The 23,383-nt window shown below is 45.6% G+C and overlaps 1 protein-coding gene across 1 annotated transcript; it reads right to left on the reverse strand.

Moving 5' to 3' along the window:
• Window positions 1-2,057: 2,057 nt before the first annotated feature.
• Window positions 2,058-21,476, reverse strand: LOC146182113 (chymotrypsinogen A-like). The gene is made up of 11 exons (XM_084577119.1): window positions 21,185-21,476; window positions 17,636-17,808; window positions 16,734-16,817; window positions 14,388-14,529; window positions 12,604-12,717; window positions 10,620-10,750; window positions 9,899-9,999; window positions 8,680-8,782; window positions 6,735-6,894; window positions 5,198-5,349; window positions 2,058-3,340 (listed from the first exon to the last, which is right to left on the reverse strand). The coding sequence occupies exons 1-11, from the start codon at window positions 21,219-21,221 to the stop codon at window positions 3,146-3,148; spliced, it is 1,392 nt and encodes a 463-aa protein (XP_084433245.1). The 5' UTR covers window positions 21,222-21,476; the 3' UTR covers window positions 2,058-3,145.
• Window positions 21,477-23,383: the final 1,907 nt, after the last annotated feature.

The following is a 23,383-nucleotide window of genomic DNA, read 5'->3' on the forward strand; positions in this document are numbered from 1 at the left end:
TTGGTTTATATTTTTTAACGTCCAAAAGCAATTCGGGCTATGCGAGAACGCCCTAGTGAGGGGCTCCTGAAATTTCGACCAACTGGGGTTCTTTAACGGGCACTGACACCGCACAGTACACGATGCTTTTCGCCTCTATCGAAAAGCAGCCACGTCCTCAGGTTGAGCAGTCGAGCGCCCTATACCGCTGATCGATCGCAGCGGATAAAAGGGCACAATGGAATTGCACAGACATATCCGTAGAACTGCATCGGTAAGCTTCCGCCAAGTTTGATCTTCGCATATATGCCCGACGCTTATTACGTTGTTAGTTACCTATTAACCATTTATTACCCAATTATCCCCTCGTGGGGCTGCGACGCAACACGGTAGTGTTCAATATAAAGCACCTATCATAGGAGCCGCGGGAGGAACCCCTGCCCAGCCCAAACCTGCAGAAGACCAACAATGCCTTGTGGATCGGGCGAGTTTGCTACAGTCACCGTAGGGGCCCTGTACTGTATTAGGGGCTGCACCCAATCGCCAGTGAAGCTGGTCTTCGCTAAATTAATTTTCCACTCATTTCCTGCTTTCAATGCTCGCCTCCACTGCCTTGGACAGCTTCACGTAAGTACCTCTATACAAGCCTGCTCATATTCTCATTAAAAAACAAAATTGAGGAGAATGCAAATTCACCTCACCTTTAGCGATTTTGAGAGCATACAGTCGCGATATCCTTCACGGCGAACAAAGGAGCGCGTGACATATATGACCTATGTGAGCACCCTCAGTGGTAATGATCGTTCCCAGAAAACGTGAAGCATTGCAAGACGTTCTTCTATCGCTAACAATTGTAAAGCGCGAAGTATATTCACGCAAGCACTAATTCAATTGTTAAAAACAGGGATATGTGTCCATAAAGTGGGCTGCACTGTCTGTCACTGCGATAAAAATATCTACCACAACTTTGTCCGCAGCTGAAGAAATGCTTCACATCGACACGAAAGGACGCGATGGGAGTGCAGACTGAACCACGCCTCCCTTTCCTCTTATTTTTTAAGAGGCTACTGAGTGCTCTCGTACTCTTCCCCTCCCCCTCCCCTTCAGCCTGTTCAGCCACAATTGGCGCCCAAAGCATCATGGAACGGAGATCTCGTGTGAAGAACTACAACTTTTGCCAAAAATAATGCAAAAATAAACGTTGTACAACGAAAATTGTTCCAAAACTCAATATTGCGGCTATAAAGCGAGCGAAACAGCATGTACGTCTGCGTAAAAATTGTCCAAAATAATTTCTCCTATTTGCTAAGTATTGAGCAGCACGTAAACCAATATTTCGTATCTAATAGGCACGCTTTTTTTAAAAAAAAGAATGTTTTGAAAATACGTATGGCTGCGCAATCAATTTAGAAAGTTTTAGTGACATTTCTGAAAACAGAAACATTTTAATGGCGTCGTCTGCTTTTGCCCCTTCGCTACTATGGCCTTAGCACTCTACGTTCGCGCCTCGAGATGCTGCTGCTACTGATGATGATGATGATGAGATATCTTAACGCCACACTGTGTTCACGAAAAAATGCGATTGTTCCGCACCAAGTAGCACACCGGCCCATGATTCTTATGTGTGGCGCCCCCAGCTTTCCCTCTAGATAAGAGTAAGAAACTCTATGGATGAGCAGTTGCCTCTCTTACTGCGAACTTAATACAGCTATGGGATTTCCTTAAATGCCCTCGGGTGGAAAATCTGAGCCCATAGGTCTTCGAAGGAGAATTGCCATGGGTATTTTGAAGATCCAAGTAATCGTTTGCAATAATTACACGGGGCGAACTTATATTTCATCGCTCCCTAGCCCCTATGTAGTAGAGCAGATGTTAGGTCCTAAAAAGAAACTAAATGAGACGGCTATTGGAACTAGAAACAGGTCTTTTCCAAAATATCAAATCGACACAGCGGTGTGTGGTGTCGGTAACATAGGACGGTTACGTTAGAAGAACAGCGGAGATGCATTTTAATCGGTTATTGTTCTGGCTCGAGTTGGCAGTGAGGAGACTAGCGTAGCGCTGGCACTATATATCTACAAGCTAGGCTTGGCTGCATCTCCCTGCTGTAGGCCGCGTGCGGCCACCGCTGCCCTACAGTCTTGTGCCACCTCTCCATCAGGTCTATTTAAAGAACTTTATCTTAATGGCAGTTTATTTCGCCAATCATGTCAATACCTCGTCTCACAAAATGTTTGCAGCACTGCGAAAGGCAGGGGAGTCTTGGGCCATGCAGGATCACGCGCGCTATAACAGGTAGGATGGATGGAAACAACTTTATTTAATAAAAAAAAAAGTCTTCCAGGGTGGTCCCCTACTAGTCCAGGAGTCCACGGGCTTTTGCTTCACATAGAGCCCGATCTACCAGCCATTTCTGACCGGCGGGTTGAGCCGTCCGCAAAGCAGCCTCCCAGGAAGAAAAGGTGGGATGGGGGATGGGGGGCACTGCCTGGGGGGAAGGACATTCCCACAGGTAGTGGAAAAGTGAGGATTTGGGCTCGCCACAGGTGTCGCGGTGAGGGGGCAAGCCAGGGTGAAGGCATGAGAGACGGTAGGGGGAAATGAAAAAATCCGTCTGCAATTGTCGCCATGTAGCACTGGATAAGGGTGACAAGGTGCTGTGGGGTGGTGCTCCCAAGTGCCTCTCCCCCTTGCACACTACAAAAGATAATCGTGCTCCTACTGTCGCCCTCGCCAATTCTGGGGCCGAGAGGCGCGTAGGACCACTATTCCTTATTATAGTGCTGGTTGGTTGGTTGGTTTGTGGGGTTTAACGTCCCAAAACAACTCAGGCTATGAGAGACGCCGTAGTGGAGGACTCCGGAAATTTCGACCACCTGGGATTATTTAACGTGCACTGACATCGCACAGCACACGGGCGCCTTGCTTTTCGCCTCCATCGAAAAGTAGCCGCCGAGGCCGGGATTCGATCCCGCGTCCTTATGAACAGTAGTCGAGCGCCGTAACCCCTGCGCCACCCCGGCGGGGTATTATTATAGTGCGCATGATCCTAACTGGACCAGGTCGCTCCAGGCGTTCGCAGTGCTGCAATGAGCTTGTGAGACGAATGACACATTCTACGCGCTAGTGTCGAGCCGCTTGGAAGCGAGGGTCCATGTGGTGATGTTCAGAGGGAGCGCAGCGCGCGCTCGATCCAACGCCGGTTGGGGATGACGCCGCTCCAAAGGGTGCCGGAACCCATTCCACACAGTGGGCTGATGCCGGTAAATTGGGTGGCCTGACTCGTCATGCCAACCAGCGTCCAATTAGAGGACGACGCTGACTGGCTCAACCGGCACACAAGAGGCCCTCCGCTGTCACCCTGCGCATTGTACAAACGTGAAGAATTTGTGGGGAAACTTAGCTACCGTAAGCAAAAGTAAGACCTCCGAAATTAAGGCATTCGTCGAACTAGAGTTCTCTGAACTGTATGTGCATGGGCACCACCTAACGAAGAAGTCGTCCTGGGTCTGTATTCCGAGTTTGCGTCTTTTTCAGGAGTGTCATCTCCTCAGGTCATCTGATTGTCGAAACACCGGAACCAGATTTCAGTTCCACTTCCGGTTCCGGTGTTGCACCAATCAGATGACTTGAGGTCAGGAAGCTAAAGACAATTTTGAAAACGAACGAAACTCGGAATACGGACCCTCAGGACCGGCGTATGCTGCGCCTCCTGACGAAGCTAATTGGAGCAGTGCGTGGATGTCAATATCAGGAAGGTTGTGTCAGGCGGCACTCGCATGCCGTTCGGTGAATTCGATGTAGAGTCACTGCAAATTTCCAATTTGGCGTGGATCGGAATGCGCTAGTAGGGTATTGTTACCTTTTCTCATGAGAAAAAAGGCAGTTGTAATGTATATAGAAACAAACAATTCGCACACAAAATGATTATGTTGTAATTTCTTCATAGGAGTCAGAAATGCCTTATCGTTATTACGGCATTTACAGGACGAATATTTTGAAAATAGGAAAAAGTACTTGCCTCTAATAATCACTGGTTGAATGTGAGCAATAATATACAGGGTGATCAAAGATACTTCACGAATTAAGGAAAAGATCCGAAAATCAACAGACAGGATCTAATCTCCATAATGGTTTATGGGACCAAGAGGACACACACGGGCAAAATAATTATCCTAAATGCAGTAATTAACTTCAACCAGCAGCAAGTACATGTTATCACATTTAAGTAAGGGTGCTCCGGATGCGCTTAGCTTTCTGTTACCGATCGTGAGCGGACGTCTGAAACATCATAGAAACTGTTAGAGGAGTATGGTCATTATATTGCTCGACTGGCAGCCATTTGTTGCAAGATCGTCTTCGAATGTGTTGGTACCGTCTGAGGACATATCTTCACTGTATTAGAAACGGCTTTTAGATTCAGGTGGGGATGAGGCTGGGATGGGAATCCAGCCTTCCAGGACTCTTGCATCCCTAGACAGACACAGTGCCTCTAGGCCACGCAGACAGGATTGTAATGCTTAAAGTGGGTATTTATACCTACATCACTTAGAAACTTGTGCCGCATTAATCACGGTCCCCCTTCGAAATGTTCCTCTGGTTTGTGGAGTAACAGTCAAGTACAGCATAATTTACTATGCAGGTGGACTACCCTTAACTACTTTGACCTTAAATGTCTTACAAGCTTCACCACTCAAATCCTCCACATGAGCGTGCATATGGCAGGTAGAATACCACAGTAAAGGTTGGTTTGGTTTAATGAATTTAAATTTCCAAAGCGACTCAGGCTACGAGAGACGCCGTAGTGGATGGCTCCAGAAATGTCGACATCGCACACAGGCGCCTTCCTTTCGCCTCCGTCGTAAAGCGGCCGCCGTAAAGCGGCATCCTAGGGCACAGTAGCCAAGCGCCCTAACCATGGTACTCCCGCGGCGACCAGTAAAGTATCACATATAGCATAGTAGATTACTTGTCAAGGGCTGACATAATTACTCAAACCTTGTGATTTCTACCTTTCATCTTCATTTTTGGTCTTTGACCTTGACAGCCTCACAACCGCCTGTTAAAAACTTTGACGCTTCTCATTCATTCATCTGCTTTTGGTGCTTTAATTTGCGCGATATTCCGTGATTACCATAGCTGAACATTCTGACATTTTTTTTTTTTTTTTCTCAAAGTGAATGTTGAAAGAGCTGCGCTGTGCAGACAGGGAACTCACGTTGCAAGGCCCGGTGGAATCCGACTCGTCCACAGCGCAGATCGTGTAGTTGCTCTGTATGTGCGGCTGCTTCTCGAGGATGCTAGAGCAGGCATCATCAAAGTCGCGCACCCTTAGCCGAGCCTGCTTCAGCAGAAACGCACTGCCACTGCCTGCAAGGCGGCGCATATGCACGGTGAGGTAAGCGTCAGCCTCATTTCAGCGGCACAATACACTCTCGCTATACGACACTCGCGCTCCCACAACCGTGACCCGCAAAGCTTCGGTAACGTCCATTGTCGAGGCGCTTAGTGTATTCCGTTTCTTTGAAAAACAATCAGTTCACCATCTACTGCATTTTCACTTTTCAATCATGCGATGCCTATAGAGAAGACATATATCTTAAATTTCTTTTAAGAAAGAGATGCAGTAAACCGCTTGTCAAGCAAGTTTTTTTTTTCTTTTTTTTTTTTTTGATCAGAGAACATGATTGTTACGAGGTGGCATGGCAAGCGATGTAACACGGCGATACAACAAAAACAGAACGACATGATGACATGACGATGAAATATGCTTTAATGGCCAGCGGGACTGGCGCGAGCGCTCCGCCCCGCGCCACTTCACGCTTCGTCATCTTCGTAGCACTACCCGGGGCCACCGAGCGATCGTCCCGATCGATTGCTAGAAATCCAATGCATGAAGTGACGATGAACATAGACACAGGATTAGGACACGAAACGCTGGACAGAATGAATGCGAAGATGGGATGAACGCTTGCCCCGGAGCATCAGGTCCAATCTTCCCCGTTTGCCGAAGGCCAAGGCTCATGGAGACGTCAAACGGCTTGGGCGGGGGTGCTGTCTTCGCTCGAATGGTCGTGGGGTCGCTTCGTCGTGGGGTCGGTCGGGCCGGCTTTGGGCTCTTCGTGGTCGTCGTGTGTTGTGGTCAGGGCTGGGGAGAGCGGCTGGTCGAGTCTGAGCAAAAAGGGCTGAGGCAGAGCTGGGCGGCGATCTCCACGGGCTCTCGGCCGATGGACCCGGCGTACGGTTGGCTTCGACGGTGCAAGGCGAGGATGGGAATGAAGCGCACCTCCAAACAAATGTTACGAGGTGGCATGACAAGCGATGGAACACGGCGACACAACAGAAACAGAACGACGTGATAACATGACGATGAAATATGCTTTAATGGCCAGCGGGCCTGGCGCGAGCGCTCCGCCCCATGCCACTGCCCGCTTCGTCATCTTCGTAGCAATATCAACAAAGTAAATATGCGTCACTTTGAATCAGAAAATGACGGCAGGGTTGAAAAGGGAATAACAGGAGAACCCATACATTTCCTAGCATGTAGAAGGGCCTCTTTGCATGTTTCAATGCAGAGAAGGGTAAACGCCTCACAAAGATTTTGTCCCGAAAAGCCTTCTCATTACGGTCTGATCACAGCAGCCGTTGGTTCTGTACCTACACATTCTGCACGTTACACGTCAGCCGCGTATTGCACTATACATAAATCTAAAGCTAACACGGAATCGTGTCCTCTTAAAATTCTCGATACTCACCGCGCGTGCCACCCCAGCCCGTGGTGTAACAGGTAGTGTTCACGGGCAGTGTTTGTCCGACGCGGGGAAGACACACCGGTCGCACGTGCTCCGTGAAGTTCACCGGAAATGACAGCTTGAGCAATGCCACGTCGTGCGTCAAGTCGTGCAAGGCAAAGCTCTGCGCGGAATAGTAATATAACGTGAAGGGAGGGGTCTTCTACGCATATCCCGCCGTATAATTATTTTCGATGGCGAGAACACAACAAACGTCAAGATCACCAAATGGAGGGATTAACTAGGTTAAAAATAATACCGCCGTTTTCTAATGCGAAAAACGATCAGGACCAGGAGGGAGTCGTTCTAAGCTGATACAGCAATGCCCCCCGCAAGGTCACCGCTACGTAGCGAACCTCAATGAAAAGTAACTCATAAATTATGAATAGCTAACAGCGGATAAACCACTGCAAGGTATACGTACCGCTAAAAAAAATAATAAAAAAAAAATAAATTTTGAAATTATAGATCAAACATATATCCTCCTCTTTTATTTTCGAAAATAATCACATAGTGCGCACTCGAATACGTTCGCGAGTGTTCGAATATTTTGCGGAAACTGTTGGAATGTCCCGGCGCCCCAAGCCACGCTTTCCGTCATTCGTGTAAAGTCTGTGGGTGGATCTGCGCACGTAGACGTATAACACCGGATTACCGGACGCCTCCTGCGCCGCATGCACAGTAGAAGGTTCGAAGCCAGGCGGGGCCAGATGGGGATGCTGCGCGTTCGCAACCGGCGTCAGGTGATGGAGTATACGTCTAAGTGAGTATGTCTTCGCTGTCATAAATTACATAAAATTCTGCAGACGGCTTGGGATGAGTTCTGGCAATTAGAGTTGCATTAGTGGGTAGAGTTCAGATGGTTAGGTCACTCGCCGTCGGTTAGTATCATGGCGTGCATAATAATCCTGTCGTCATCATCATCATCATCATCAGTCTGACTATACCCACTGAAGGGCAAAGGCCTCTCTCATATTTCTCCAATTAACCCGGTTCTGCGCTAGCTGCATCCACTTGGCCCCTGCGAACTTCTTAACCTCATCCGCCCTGTACTAGCTTCGAAATTGGGCAGAACGATAGGATCCAGGGTTCAGGCTTACAAGGTTTGCCAAAACCCCACCTGAAGCCCGATTTTGGAGCAACGGTTTATATAGCTGTCATATTTTTCCCCTTCTGTGTGAGGCTAGTTTAGCTTGCTCTCATCATCTGACAGAGCAAAATGCAGTTGTAAACTGCATATGCCATAACTGTCGTAGATGTATTGTGCGGAATTCGTGCCGCGCACACCTAAGAGAAGATAAGTGTCGAGTCTTTTGACAGGTATAACTTTATAGTGCCACACCGCAACGCGGCTACTACAGCGCGAAACCGATATGAGCCTAAGTTCGTTCTACACGAATATATGTCCAACTTGGAAACGTTCGTGCAAAACTTCAATTAATATTCTATTTAGTGCTATCCCAATTCGGTTAGCATTCAATTCTGCTGCAAGCTACGCTGATTCCGTATTCTATCCAGTAAAGAAGCCAAATAATTCCGATTTATATTAGTTTTGAACGAGTATTATTAGTACATCCCTATTTTCCTGCTTAGTGACCGTTTTGCAGACAGAAAGAGAAAAACGCAAAAAGTCAAAATCTTGTAAAACATTGGAAGCAGATCGATGACCAATGCCCAGGGTTATGAGCGTGTCAGTTGCTTGAGCATCATTCACTCGCAAGCTCCGCATGCACATTATACAATGAATTTGGAACGCTTTGTGACCTTATCGCCGAAGCAGTACTTTTCCCTCCAATCTCCTTCTTGCGACAGATTCCGTAAACATTAGAGAGAGTGCTTCCGTCGCAAAAAAAAAAAAAAAAAAAAAAAAAAAAAACGAAAAAAAAAAACAACTCAGAAACCAACTCACGGTGTGCTGCACGTAGGAAGAGAGGGTCCTTATCTGGACTCCGGCTTCGCTGCCGACAAGGTTGTGGCTGCCCAGTTTCACCACAGTGTCGGACGGTGACACACTGCGCAGTTGGCCGTGAAAGAAAAAAAAAAGCACCAAAATAAAAATAAAAAGGTGTCAGAAATTTACGGACTGATTAGGATGGATACGAGAAAGCAAAACAAGCTGCCGACAGTGTGTACTCCTTTGAAATTATTGTCGACTCAAGGGCGGCTTCAGTGTCAGTTGAGTCAATATAGTAAACAATCAAATCCGGACATATCGAACTAGAAGGATATAGCGCAATAGTTCCATATATCGGTTATTCGATATGTAAAAGTGGCATTATAGACATTTTTCTCCGATCTAGAAACAAGAATTCATTGCATCGTTGCCTGTAGTAACGTGTTTAATCCTGTCACCAATAATCCACCAAACAGAAAAGTCAATATCAATAAACCAAGGTACGCTTAGTTTCCACATCGTGCTTCGATAACGAAGCGAGCGAAGCACGCCAGGTGAAGGCAACCGCCAAACTTTAGTTGGTTAGGTTAGCATCACCGTATTTTCATGCTGTTGCATGGAAAATAAGTGGCAGAAGGCCGCTATCAAGCACACCCTCCTTTCGCCTCGTTTCGCGGTTTTAGACTAAGCTCTATAGATCCGCTAGCAGGTGCCCGAGGGGGCGCAACCGACTGGTCTCAGCTCTCAGCGCTCCAAAACGAACCGCAGCGCCACACCCGAGTTCGTGGCGCGTCGTTCAATATATCGAATGACCTGCGAAATGTCGTTTAGATATATACTGAGAGACTTTCCTATCTAATACAACTGCAGAGTACTTTCAACGGGATAAACTGTGTGTTCAACGCAACAAATAACAAATGCGAGGAAGCTTATATCATTACGCGATGTGTTAGCATTGGATTGCTCGTTAAAGGTGATCCTTTGCCGTGTCCATGCCGGTTAGCACGATCAAAATAGGCCGGATGATTACAAATTGGTCCATGTCTTCCATGTACTCCAGCCGCGTACTTGGGTTGCGCATTTCTGCTCCGGCGTCAGAACCTCTTTTGTCAACGCTAGACCGCCTGAGGGATCCTCTCCCCTGGGCCCTTAACTCCAAACTCTAGTCACGCACTCCACATCCCGTACGCGCCACCTTTTAGAGGGCACGCTTGTAGAAGCACTATCCTCTTACGTGATGAAGCAGTGGGCGGCCGTGATGACCAGTTCATTGCTGACCAGGGCTCCGCCACAGAAATGGGCAGCGGGGTCGATGTTTTTCCTCTGGATGCTCACCTGCAAAGGAGCGAAGGGAGCGCTGAGAAATTGGGTTTCAAAAAAAAAAAAAAAAAAAAGCACCAAAAGCAATCACATACTAGGCTTTACGTTGCTACGCGCTAAAATGCAAACTCTGCCATGCATCGCAACACAGTGATGGTCAAAGGCGATTAATTATTTTAATCGTTTAAGCACTCAGCATTCAGATTCACGTTAATCCGAAACATGAATCGCAAACTTGCAAAGCTGCACGACCGTATCCTACGCGGATCTTTCTTTCTTGTTTTCTCTGTTAAGTACGAGGTCAATGATTAACATGAAAACGTTTGGCAATGAATAACCTGCCCTCCAAAAATTAATCTTGGACAGATCAGGAGAGAAAGTGTCTTCAACTCTGGGTGGACGACACGTGCTGCTTATAGCAAAAGTACAGATACCAAGTTCTTCACTTCTGTGCCATGCTACGCAATCTAGGCATCACCTACGTTACAAATTTATTGAAGCTGAGAGATATTATCGTCATGAAACCACTCGAAGCTATGAATCGTATATTTGCTATTCCAGACCCCAATCGGTTCGCTTAGTAGCAGCATCAGTCGGAATAAGGCTATATCGTACTTCCCTCTGGGCGTACTTACCTGCCACGGCCAGCTGTGCGGCACTGCCTCCTCGCCTCCGACGATACGGTCGGCCATCTCGACGGACGGTTTCACGGCAGGGGTTCCGCATGTCGTGCTCTTCACCAGTTGACGGGACCAGCGATCCACGCCTACGGAACACACGCGGTCAGCTTTTCACGAGATGAAGATACCTTTCATCGTGCAACTTGCAACATTCCTCATAGGTGGCGTTGCGGCATCTCAAAAATAGCCGGCTAAACCAAGGTTACGTCTTATGCTGCTTAAATTCGGGGATAACAAAGGCCCAACTGGGTATTCGCTTGAGAGACTCCAAACCGTTATGGGAAAACCTTTTTCGTCACGTCACTTGCAGCCTTTCTGAAAAGGACATTAAGGGAAAAAATAATTGAAAAGAAAGCTTCAAATAAGTTCCTTCTTTTTTCAGCTGATGTCGACTGTCCAAGCCCACGTATCAAAACCTAGGGTACTGCGTGTTAGGCGTGCAATGTGCGAGAGCTGCAGGTTTATCGTCACTTGCACGCGGGCACAGTCTGCTTGATCATGAAGGCATTTCCCATCGGAGATCCCAGTCGTAGAGGTCTCTCGCAGAGGCACAAGCATTCCTGGACTATGAACGAAGTTGCGCCTTGGTTTTGCATACGATGAAGGTATCGCTGACTTTTCTCGGGTGTCATCCTGCATCCTTCGTTATTCCCAACAAGAGTACATACCAGAAGCACAGTGGCCGAGAACGCAGAGGTCAAGGCCTATTCATAGCGCTTACGGAACACTGAGATATGCTCAAAACAGACAAAGAAACTAAAAACAAAACAATGGGACATAGATAGGTGATGAAACGTCTGATGAAACGGACCACTTAGCATGCCAAGGTTTGGATTAGGGGTTCCTAGTAACCGGCGCGATTAAATGAATCCATGATTGTAAGGGGGTCGCGGATCTGCCCGTCTCGCTCGATACGTTAGCTCCAGAACCTATAGCCTCTTCGGAGGCCCGGGCGGAGGTTACTTAAATGGCGTCATCACCGCCCTTTACGAAGCCAGAGCACAGATGTACACGCGATTTCTTGCCGACCATTATCCGAAGACGAAACATCAGGAATAGTTTACTTCCGCCAGTGAAATAATAATAATAATAATAATAATAATAATAATAATAATAATAATAATAATAATAATAATAATAATAATAATAATAATAATAATAATAATAATAATAATAATAATAATAATAATAATAATTGGTTCACGGGAAGGAAAAGGCGCGGTAACTGTCTCCCTTGTTTTCTGTGGACACCTGAACCGCGCCGTAAGGGAAGGGATGAAGGTGGGAGTGAAACTGGAGGGAAATAATAATATCCAAAACTAAAAAAAAAAAAAACGCGTTAATGTGCAGAACCGGTTTAAGGCGGACTCAAACCTGTCGAATGTTTTGAAACACACCGAACTCAGGTTAGTATTCACCCTTAAAGTATTCAAAGACAAAATGAGCCAAGTTGCGTGCGTCACATAGAATGTTGCGTAATGGGGCACGAAATCACATGCGAGATATGGAGTTACAAAATTACGGTACTTAGCATTAAAAATACGAAGACAAAGGCTGGTTAGTTCTTCTTCGGGCTCTCTTAAATTATAAAGACGTAATGAACTGCCTATCCGAACACCATGCCACGGAAGGTGTTCTCGGATTTTTTCATGTCAGCCGATCGACCATCATCACCGATCATCATCATCATCGATTGAGTCATCACAAATTTGAAAATGTTTGTGCTTACGAAAATGGCGCGAGATATAACGAATATTTCATACGCACCCAAGAGGCTGAGTTTGGATGGATCTTAGGGAGTAGTTATACTATCTTATTTCAGACATTACAGCACGAACATGTGAGCGCGAGCTTCTCCGGACAGGTCACACATCTGTGTCAGTTCTTGGGGTTGAAGAAACCTTCAATCGTCATTACTGTCTTAGGTAAAGCTGCTTGCTACAGAACCTCTCGTCCGAGCCGTCCGGGCAGTCGAACCGTCCGTTGCACACCTGGTTCTTTGGAATGCAGTCATCTGTGCCACACTCGAACAGCGCCGCGCTGTGGCATAGATCTGCACACAAAAGCAAAGCAAAACAGGAGTCATATCAAGAGTCATAGAAGCAGCGAACCGAGAAACTGTGCGCGCGCTCAGAAGCAATCGCTGAGCGGATTTTAAAAGAAGTCTATCTCTGCTCATACGCACCCTCGGGGTACGAAAGCTTTACCTGGTTAAGCAGAATGTTCAATTGGGCAAGTTGGTAGACGTTCATAATTGTAAAACAGCGCGAACAATGATAGACAAGAGCGAGAAAGACACGGGACGAGCGCTGACTCTCAACTAGGTTTTTAATGCCAAAACTTGGCGTTTTTAAAGGAAAGACAGTACATTCTACGTCATAATGAAGTATACGCAAACCACATGTCACCCTAAATGACAAAGAGATAGCTTTTATTGGTGACCTTTGAGTGTTGCATGTGTCTCTGCCTTTTGTTTTGGTTTTATCGACTTCATTGTGACGTAGAATGTACTGTCTTTCCTTTAAAAGCGCCAAGTTTTGGCATTAAAAACTTAGTTGAGAGTCGGCGCTCGTCCCGTGTCTTTCTCGCTCTTGTCTACCGTTGTTCGCGCTGTTTTACAATTATGAACTTTACCTGGTATTTGGTTACTTAGCATGGCTGTATACAACAGATCCAGTAGAAATATACAGTATATATGACCATTGCAGTATATGCTGCATCGTATATATTGTACAATGCAACGCATATACTGTAACGTATATACTGTATAAGTCCATATAGGATATATGCAGCAAAGACACCGACTGCAGAATAGAAGATCAATAACACGATTTCTGTTCCAGTAATTTTGTTTAAACTCCAAAGCTACGTGGCGCTATCAATACAGAATGTTCTAGACGTAAGGCGCGGTTTTTACGTCAGGGAATGGAACCGCAAAATGACCCCTGTGTAAAAAAAAAAAAAAAAAAAAATGCGACAATGCACCCTACTAATCTAAGCAGCTCTGTGACCGAAAAAGTTGCAGCCTACTTAGCTCGGTTAATTGGCCAAATGCGAAGTATTTACTATCGCACGTCGCGTTTCACTTAGCTTTCTGATCAGTTTCAAAGTCATGCGTCAGGAAAAGGTTCGCAAATTGATGATTGGAGACTTTTAGTGGTAATGCACGAAAAATTTTATAACTGCTTGATGCGCTATAAGAGGGCAGTGTGTGTTGGATCCAATGCGCACGGATGGAGGTTGGCGAAGATAAGGACAGATAATTTGCAGTGCGAGATACGAGCAGTTAAACACGCAGTGTGCTCGGTTCAATGGATAGCGTATATATATATATATATATATATATATATATATATATATATATATATATATATATATATATATATATATATATATATATATATATATATATATATATATATATATATATATTGTTAAGGTCCCTGTTAAGGTTTATTTACAAAGTGGTTCTGCACCTTAGCCTGATGTGCTAACCAAGACAATCAAGATATAGTGAGCTTCCTCTTCTTCCACTTCTATTCTGGAGAACCTCTTTTTGCACTTCCTTGTTCTCTTCTGTCCGCATGCCTGACATTATATATATATATATATATATATATATATATATATATATATATATATATATATATAGCGTGATTTCAGGTGCACACCGTGTCTAATCATCCATAGAAATGGAGAAAACATCGAGCACGATGCACCCACCGCTGTCATTGGTAGAGGTGAAGCGGAATTTGAACCCCCGGCTACTCTTCATTTTGTCTGTGATGAGCAGGATGGTCACTGACGAAGAGGTACTCAGGTATGGCTTGGGCCGCACGTCGGAGCACATGGTCCGCCTAGTCAACTGGGGAAAAAAAAAAAGGGGGGGGGGGACATTTTGACAACAACGACGCAGCTTTTATTTCTGCATACGCACTGTAAACCCAAATTATCCTACAGCTGAGTAAAAAGGGAGTAGCATGTATAGCGCTCCCTTGTAGGGATTTTCACCTCTAAATGTACGGAATGCTATATTGTTGACGACAGAGGCATATTACCTCCTACAGTTGTATTTATTTTGATGCAATTAGCAACTACAGGAGGCTGCACCAGACAATTTCAGATTAGCAATTAGAAGAAATTAAAACCTCGCTTAAAATCTTAGAAATTGCTAGAGCTTCGATGTTTTGAAGTTACAATAAGTTTCAATTGCCGTCCATATGCATTCTGCATTTCTAGCAATAAAAATCTACTCCGGGGTTTGAAAATTCTGTGGACCTATAAGTGAAATGCGCTAGAGGGCGTACCCTCTCTTTACTCCCTTATGAGTTTTTTCGTGCTTATGGTGTAATAAGCGGCTATTCAGATGTTTGGCAAAACATGTGTGCTGTGCCCAAGGACAGAGTTAGGGACGGATAAGTAAAATACAACAACTGGCAGAGGATGCAGAAAAGCTTGCAGCTTCATCACGAGACGACTAAGATGCAACATCGATTAAAGAAACAATACAACATGGCTCTAGATGCAGGACGAAGAGGAGCTCGTTGTCTAAGGAATCGACCTGGCCGAAACCGGATGCTCTCACGCTAGTTGGTGCTGAGGGGGTGAGGCGTCAGGAAGCAGAAGGACGTACACAAGGAAAGAGACAACAGCGCTGTGGCAGGGAAAACGATAAAGTAAATTAAGACGTTACGTACAGTTTTCATCGGCCTGTCGTACATGCATCAAAACTAGAAAGGTAACAAATCACGCAAGTCTCAGTCGTCGTTACCAGGCGCAAGGTGTCATATTTTCAAATAGTTTCCTTTGAATCATACATTTGAACCTTTCCGCCTCTGAGGTCATGGCTGATAGCTGGCTTGTAATCTCGGTGTAATGCTCTATTATCGAAAGGCGTAAGGGTAATCAACTGCAGTCAAGAATCTAAATCGATCATGAGGATCATCATTCACATATAACACATTCTTGTTCGTAATTGCCATGACCGACTTAATAGGACGAATATTGCGATTCTATTCCAGGTTAATTCAGCGCGCACTTCCTCACTTTCTAAAGCGGAAGCAAGCCCACGCTTTTAAAGGATTCCGCTGTTAGGCAGGGTGAACGATACAGAATAGTTAAACTGGAGAGATGGCATTCGATTACTAAACTACTCGACTATTCCGCTCTAACTATCCGCTGAGCCGACTTACCGGGCGTCTTGCCCAGACATTGTTGCATAAGCCACGTTATCCGACAAATACTCGAAAGCGCACCAAGAATATACTCGAAAGCGAAAAAAAAAAAACACATTGATTAAATCAATTATCGCTATAGGCCCACTGCAATTAATGACAAGTGCCACAGTGGGCGAGAATCATCATAGTGGAATACAAGATTTAAATGGGGGCAGCTTCAGACTACAGCCGTGTGTCCAATAGTCGACGAAGATCCAGCAGCGCACCGAGAATATTGCCACGCTGTAGTGACAGTCGTATACAGGTAGCAAAAGAGGACACATGCGTAGTAGCACACTCTTTATTAGGATGACTTGCACCCGCAAAAGAACTAAGTGATTCGGCGGCGGCGATAACAACAATCGTGCTCGTCGGTCGCCGTACAAAGAATGCCCGTTTCACTTGTCAGCTCTCAATTTAAAAGCGCGAAGAAGCATCTAGATAAAACCGCGAACCAGGGTGATAAGGCCGCATGCCGGCGGCGGTCGAAAAAGAACAAATATTTGAATCGGTCGCGGCAATTTACTCGAAGGCGAAGAAGAAAAAAAACCGCATTGATTTTAATGAATTATCGCTATAGATCTACTGAAAACAGTGACATGTGCCACAATGGGCGAGAATCATCACAGTGGAATACTAGATTTTAATTGGCGCAGCTTCGGACTACGGTCGTGCGTCCTCTTTCAGTGGCTTCGAAAGCGCAAAGTACGCGTTGGGCTGTTCCCACTATTAACGCGTCCGAACCTGCCGGGGGGAAGGGGGGGACATCGCCCGATTTTCGCCGCTGGGGTGAAAATTCGCCGCACGCTTGCCTCTGCGCGGGCGCACGCGGAGTGAAAGAAGAGTGACTCACCCCGGCCTCTTTGATGGCAACAATGTCGGCGCTGCACTGGACGCTTGTCTCCAGGTCGAAGGCTTCGAAGTCCAGCCGGACTTTCTGCAAAAGGAGCAAACAAGAAGCACGCAGGTCGCGGAACCGTGTCGTCCAAGAGTGATCTTGCATTCGCATCTGCGCCTGCGCCTGGGCGACCTGCTCTAGGTCGACGATCTTGCTCACGTGATTATGTGATTACCCGAAACTGATATCGGCGGCGCCTTTGACTTGATCTCTCAAATGAGCCGGTCATACATCGGCTTCGCGTCCGTCGCTGTTGGCCAGCGGACAGACGTCTTGCTATCCCCAAGATGTCTACGCGGTGGTTACCGCTAGAGGCGTGCCAATGTGCACCGTCGTATATCTCGGGGACTTCGAAGTCATCACGTCGAGCCCGTCCAAATTCCGCATTGTTATGTGCACTGTGGTGACCGCGACGGTGCCTTCGTCGATATTCACTGCACCTTGCGGAACTCCATAATTCCCGAAATATGTTACATTAGCTATATGTTACAAATATAGCTCATATCCTTTAAGACTGTATTTCCTTTCTCCGTCCGATATAAAATTAGTCATCCGACTATCACAACCATAACATAGAAAATGTATGCTTCGCCGCGGCCGCATGCGATAAGAACATCTGGCTTTTTCTGATTGAATCAGGCAATTACTCCAACGAAATGTTGCATTAAAAATACTAACGACAAAATACAATTTTCTTGCGAAATTTCAACTGCGAGGATTCCGCTGGTTAGCTAGGAGAAGCATTCTATAGTGCGCCGGTAAATGTGCAACGCGCTGTAGACTGAAAAACAACCAAGAACAAACGCTTCTATCAGTGCTTGTCTATGCCACTAATATGTCAAGTGGAGAGTACTTACTTGGTATCCCTTCGTCGCGTTGATGGTAACCGCGCCAAAGAATTCGTGGGTTACCCACTGGCCAGTTGAGAATCCCGGAGTCTCCACTACACCGGTAAGTCGTTCATGAATATGCAGGTCTACTTTGTCACGAAGTGTCACTGTCGATCCCTGAGCGCTGACGGAAGCCAGAACTGCGAGAGGTGCCAGGCGTCGGTCGGGATGTGACATCTAGCAGAGACTCGCAAAGCAGATTTCATTGAAAAAAAAAAAAAAAGAAAAACATCTTCGAATTTCAGCTGTTTCGTTTTAGCTGTTTAGGGACAGCTGCAGTTCTATGAATCTCTTGAATCACATCACGTCAGCTGGCGCCAGCAATATGACAATTTAGAATTTATTTTTAGAAGCTATCAGGGCTAACGACGTTGGGCGAAGTTTTCATTTACGTTCTTGCAGGCTGAAGAAGCCTTAACGGTATATGGCGTGGGCAGCGTTTCTCAGCCTATTTATCGAATCAAAGCTTTAATTTTCAGAGATGAGAGTCCTAACTGCAGAAGTTAACCCAAAAGGTGAAATTGGCTGAAATTTCGAAGTCCCCATTTAATGATCGGCATTCGATAGAATAACTGCTTATTTCGATTTGGTTTGGTTTACAGGCTTGATATACCGAAGTGACATCGAATTGAGGTACGCCGTATGATTTCGACCGTCTGAGGTTCTTCGCCGGGCACTGACATCACACAGCACACAGGCTGCCTTGCGTTTGTCCTGCATCGAAACGCAGCTGCCTGGTAGGGATCGAACCCCCGTCTTCGTGATCAGAAGCCGAGTGCCCCAATTACTCAGCCAACACGGCGGGGCAATGTCAATTTCGGCAGTGGTTTATCTTTATATAGGCATGTGCATAGCTCTAGTATTCTTAGACATCCATTAATAGTCCTAACCTAAACTTTAATTAGCACCGAACAAACATTTATAAGCGAATCCAGTTTTCCTCGAATTCATCCAATATAAGTAATCAGCTATACTCAGCTATTCATAACTTTTTTTTTTTTTTTTTCATCATTTGCACTGCTTTGCCGTCAGAGGAGCGCGCTCGGAGAAACTAATGGTACGCCTTATCCTCAAATGGCGTTTTCCAAGAGATGCCGTAGTGCCTGTAAAAGAATTGTTCCGCCGCTCCACGCATGCTTTGATTCCACCGTGTGGATCCAACCCTCCCGGCGGTCTAAATCGCCGTGAGAACGTAGCGTTCAGGACAATCCGCGTGGTTGCTGCGTTGAATCCTGAAGTAGAGTTCTCCTGGACTACGTATACAACTCTCCTCACCTTTCCTTTCTGTCCCGCTAAGGTACAGAGGCGACGCTTCGTCATATCTAAACCACTTGCCCTGAACTTTGGGCGGCGCGCAAGTTACACCATCGAAGCCATGCTTAACCACACTACCCTGCTACCGGACTTCAGAGTATGGACACATGGGCTCCACCATCGAGAGTTGTTGGCATTTACAGGTGCTACAGACCTGTATATTTATATTTATATCCCTTATGCCGAATGACATATTTTCGCAATAAGAAGAAAACGTTCTGTGAACGGTTCTACACATGCCTAAGGCGATGTTTTGATAATAATTCACGGGTTACGCCCTGCATGAAGCCGCGGAGCAGTCATGAACGGTGCACTTCTATATCGTAGTTGCAATAGTCCTTTGCCTATCTCGGAGGTATGGTCCAAACGTTGAAATGAGACGAGGCCTTGCGGAATACTCGGAACAAGGATAAGCGCGGAACCCACTCAGCTTATAGCAGATGTAGTTGTACGTGGGGTTATGTACTGAGGCAAATGATAAAATATGCTTGTATCTATGTGCATACAGTTACAAAGGACTCTTTGTTCTTCTCGTTAGCCAAATATAATTCTTCTGGGAAATTCTATTTCTCTCATAACTGTCCCGTGGCTCGTGACTCTATTTCGTCGGTTACCATGGCAACGGTGCCAACGGTGACTTGGCTTAACCGCTAGATAAATGCTAAGAGCTGAGCTTCAAAAAGTTAAGTGGACAGCCTATAATAAGGGTGTAGTTGGACTGTAGCGGTGTAGTATAGCTCACTAGCAGTTTATTCCAATGCTTCGTAACCAGTAGACGCTGCTCGTAGTGCTTGATACTTGGCTCTATAGCTTTATCAATTGGAATACGTTTTTCTTTTTTCGTATTTTAATCTAGGTTCCCCAAAGAAAAGAAATGGCTCCCGATAGACACTTACGCCCATGTCTGGGGCACTTGACTGCATTCTTTATTTCGTCTATCTAATCATTCGTTACACGGCTGCAGGTCACAATGTAGCGGGTTGCGTGCGTCCAGGCCGCGATGGCCGTCGTTTGATAAAGGCAAAATACTCCTGGGACACATAAGTCTCCTCATGTGCTGTAAATGCGTATGCATACAGTGCTACCTTTTTCCATGTGTTGCGTTAGTTTTTCAACAGAGTTAGACAAGTGCTATCTCGGTTCTACACGGATTTTGTTTGGTTAGCATCTAATTTTGGATTCTGCTCGTCGAGATCTTTTCAACAAAAATTCACTTGGCGCTGTAACCTAAAGCTCAATGGTTTGTTGCAATTAACTCGTTAACGGTCTGCAGTTACGCAAAACGTCCTATACTAACTGCAATACGACCTGCACTCAGTGCAGTGCAATCGTTCTAGGTATAAGCTATCCAATGATTTATGAAGATGCTTTAACACAAAGTTGATTCTAAGCACATTTAACCTATTAACGGTAACTAATTACGGTTTGAAATGAGTCTATTGTATTTATACGTGACATAAGTTATCGAACGATATAAGACGACGCTGTAGCTTAATGTTCATTTTTTAATCACGATAAACTAATTAATCGATTAGGACCTACAGCATGGTACAATTATACTTCACATAAGTTATTAAACGATATATGGTTTAATGATGTAACGTAATGTTTAACTTCGTGACAGCTAACTAATTCATTGTAACTGAAATTAAAATCGACCTTTATTCCAGTGCAATTATACTCGACAAAGACTACCCAATGATATAAAAATTGGTGCCATTATACCCGACATAATCTACACAGCCACTGCGGACGCATTCTGTACACTCCACACATGCGCAAAGATATAATAAGCATGAGTCACTTCCGTACCGTGTAAGCGCATGTTAAAGAATACAGGGTAGTGGAAATTAACCGGCGCCCTCAGCTATGTCCCTAATAACCCACGTATCTCTTCCGTGTGTTAAAACCCCATATCTAACCTTCTGCTCCTTCTTCTGTCCGTGTAACTCAAGCAATTCATCGCATTCCCTGCAATGGCCTCTCAATTTGAAGAAAACATGGCGAGGGCTCTCACTTCGGCCAGCTTAGCACATGCACCGGTTGCAGCGTTCTTCCCAAACAGAGAAAAAATAAATAAATAAGAAAAGAAGCCGTGTTAGTGCAGTTAAATTCTAGTCGGTTAATCTGAAGCGATGACTTTAAATCGCGTTACAATATATTTTGAGGTATGACAAAGTGACCGGAAACTAACACACTTACCGGCAGCCAGAACGGAGGCTAGAAGTAGACGCCGCATGATTGTGTCTTCGGCGACCTCATCGGCGTAAAGCCGCGTGGTAATTTAGTAGGCTTTTTATACGTCGACTTAAGGTCTATCGGTATCGGAGGTACTGCGGTCTATAATCGGTCGCGACTGTGCGTGTCCACACGCGAGGAGGGAATTAGAAAGGCCGGAAGTGGCATTGTGCAGCAAGTGCGAGCGGGTTGTGACGCAATGTTGCAGCCTTTTTCCGCGGTCTTTCACAAAACTCTTAATCTAATGTGCGCATGACATGCGGTCAGTGTCTGGAATGGAACAGATTGAGGCGCCACGAATTAATGGACAGTCAGCTACCGCCGATAGCGTGAAAGACTGCTCCATCCAGAACAGTTTTACATCTAGCACGATACAGGGTGTTGATCCATGAACACTTTAGGGAGTTTACCAACTGATGCGGTAAAATAAAACTTCGATTTTTGCATTTAGTTCGGTGACGTGAAGGGGCGGTTCCCACCGTGCAGTGTCTACGCCCCTTTTCAGATGTTACACCAGCTTTCTTCGCTAAGTGAGCTCACGACCAGTGCGTGTCGATGGAAAAAGGCAACACCAAACACTGCGTAAATGGTGAACGGCCGAAAGAAAAATATGAAAAATAAATATTGCCCTGTGTGCATCACCCGTGGACTAACATAGTTGAAAAAATTCAAATGCTGTCTGTTTTGTACCATTTGCATACCATTACATAGCTTTCTAAAATTACGTTTATTTTTTTCTCGCATTTCTCCCTTACCTACTAAATATATGTGAAATTTGTAAAGTGGAAGTTTTGTTTACGTGCCTGTCGTAATCAGTTTTGTGTAATTATGCATGTAATATCTGAAAGGGCCCTTATTTTATCTTACTAAATTAATAATTAATTAGGCATAAGGCCAATAAAATACGTAGCAGAAAGAAAGAAACTCAAGGTGCTCTGCTATAGCGAAGATGACCAAGAGGGGACCAAGCTCAGCCGTCGTTCTTGAAATGCTACCCCTCCGTTTGCAGTTTAAATGAAGTATAAATAAACATACACTCGACGCCAGATATATCAAATACGAAGTCCACACGAAATAGCTCGATATATCAATAAATTAACGTATTAAAATAGAAATATGTAGATGTAATTGAACTAGAAGTCAGCATACATTGCACCGGCGTTGATGAGGTAGCTGTGTGAGGGAGGATGGGTGGCAGTTCCTGGCTCTACGGGGCTGGGACGGTAGGCCAACGCCGCTTGCGGCGGGGACTAGCCAACCACCGAATTTTATCTGTTGTAGGCCGTCACTGCACCCGCCACTGCATCGCGGTGGACGACGTCTGTTGTTGCGGCGCGCGTCTTTCTCTCCCTCTCCTTCTTCTTTCTTCTCTATTTTCTCTTCTGTCCTTGTCAGCGCACGTTAAAGATCCCCAGGTGGTCGAAATTACCCCGTAGCCCTCTACTACGGCTCCTATTTCTCTCTTTACACTTTCACTTTCCACTTTCAATGAGAAATAGTAATGGGCCACGCACTCAACCTTGAGAAACTCCGAAGCTTACTGATGTCACTTAAAACTTCGCAAATGTTCCCGATAAAGCTATTGCCTTTAGTGTCGATATTAACATTCAAGCACCCCGCAGGCCTACTTCAAATTCTTTAGGAAGCATTGTCTCAAGCCAGTCAGCAAGTGTTTCACATCACACAGTTCCGGCGAAACATCACACCATCTGCCAGTCATTTGCAGCAGTTTGCCACGCCACCGATGGCGCACAGGTGTCAGAGCCGCTCCTGCCAGATTCCAGCGCAAGGGTACCTCCTACTCCTGATTTAGTCTACGGGGCAGATGGTACGAGCAGTGAACTCCGTCGACCACTCGAAGCAAGGTGCACCGACTGACGGCACATTCCGCCCATACTCTTGCGCTGGCATGCACTACGCTTAACAAAGTTTTGTGACGTTCTTCAATTTCACCGCTAACGCTCGCTGCGTAGGAAGGCAGCAGGGATCTAATGCGCTTTTTTAATGAAGCACCCATTGGGCTTTGTAGATGTTCTAGGCAAGAAATACGCGCCAATAGATATCACGTAAAACCATTATTTTAGAGCTAGTAAATAAAGCTGCGCAAATGCTGCCTCTGTGCAAAAATCTCAGCCCGCTGTTTTTCCTATAACTTGCTAACTG

Source organism: Amblyomma maculatum, chromosome 8 (assembly GCF_055883805.1).
Source record: "Amblyomma maculatum isolate TAMU_Amacu chromosome 8, ASM5588380v1, whole genome shotgun sequence".
Classification (NCBI taxonomy): Eukaryota; Metazoa; Arthropoda; class Arachnida; order Ixodida; family Ixodidae; genus Amblyomma; species Amblyomma maculatum.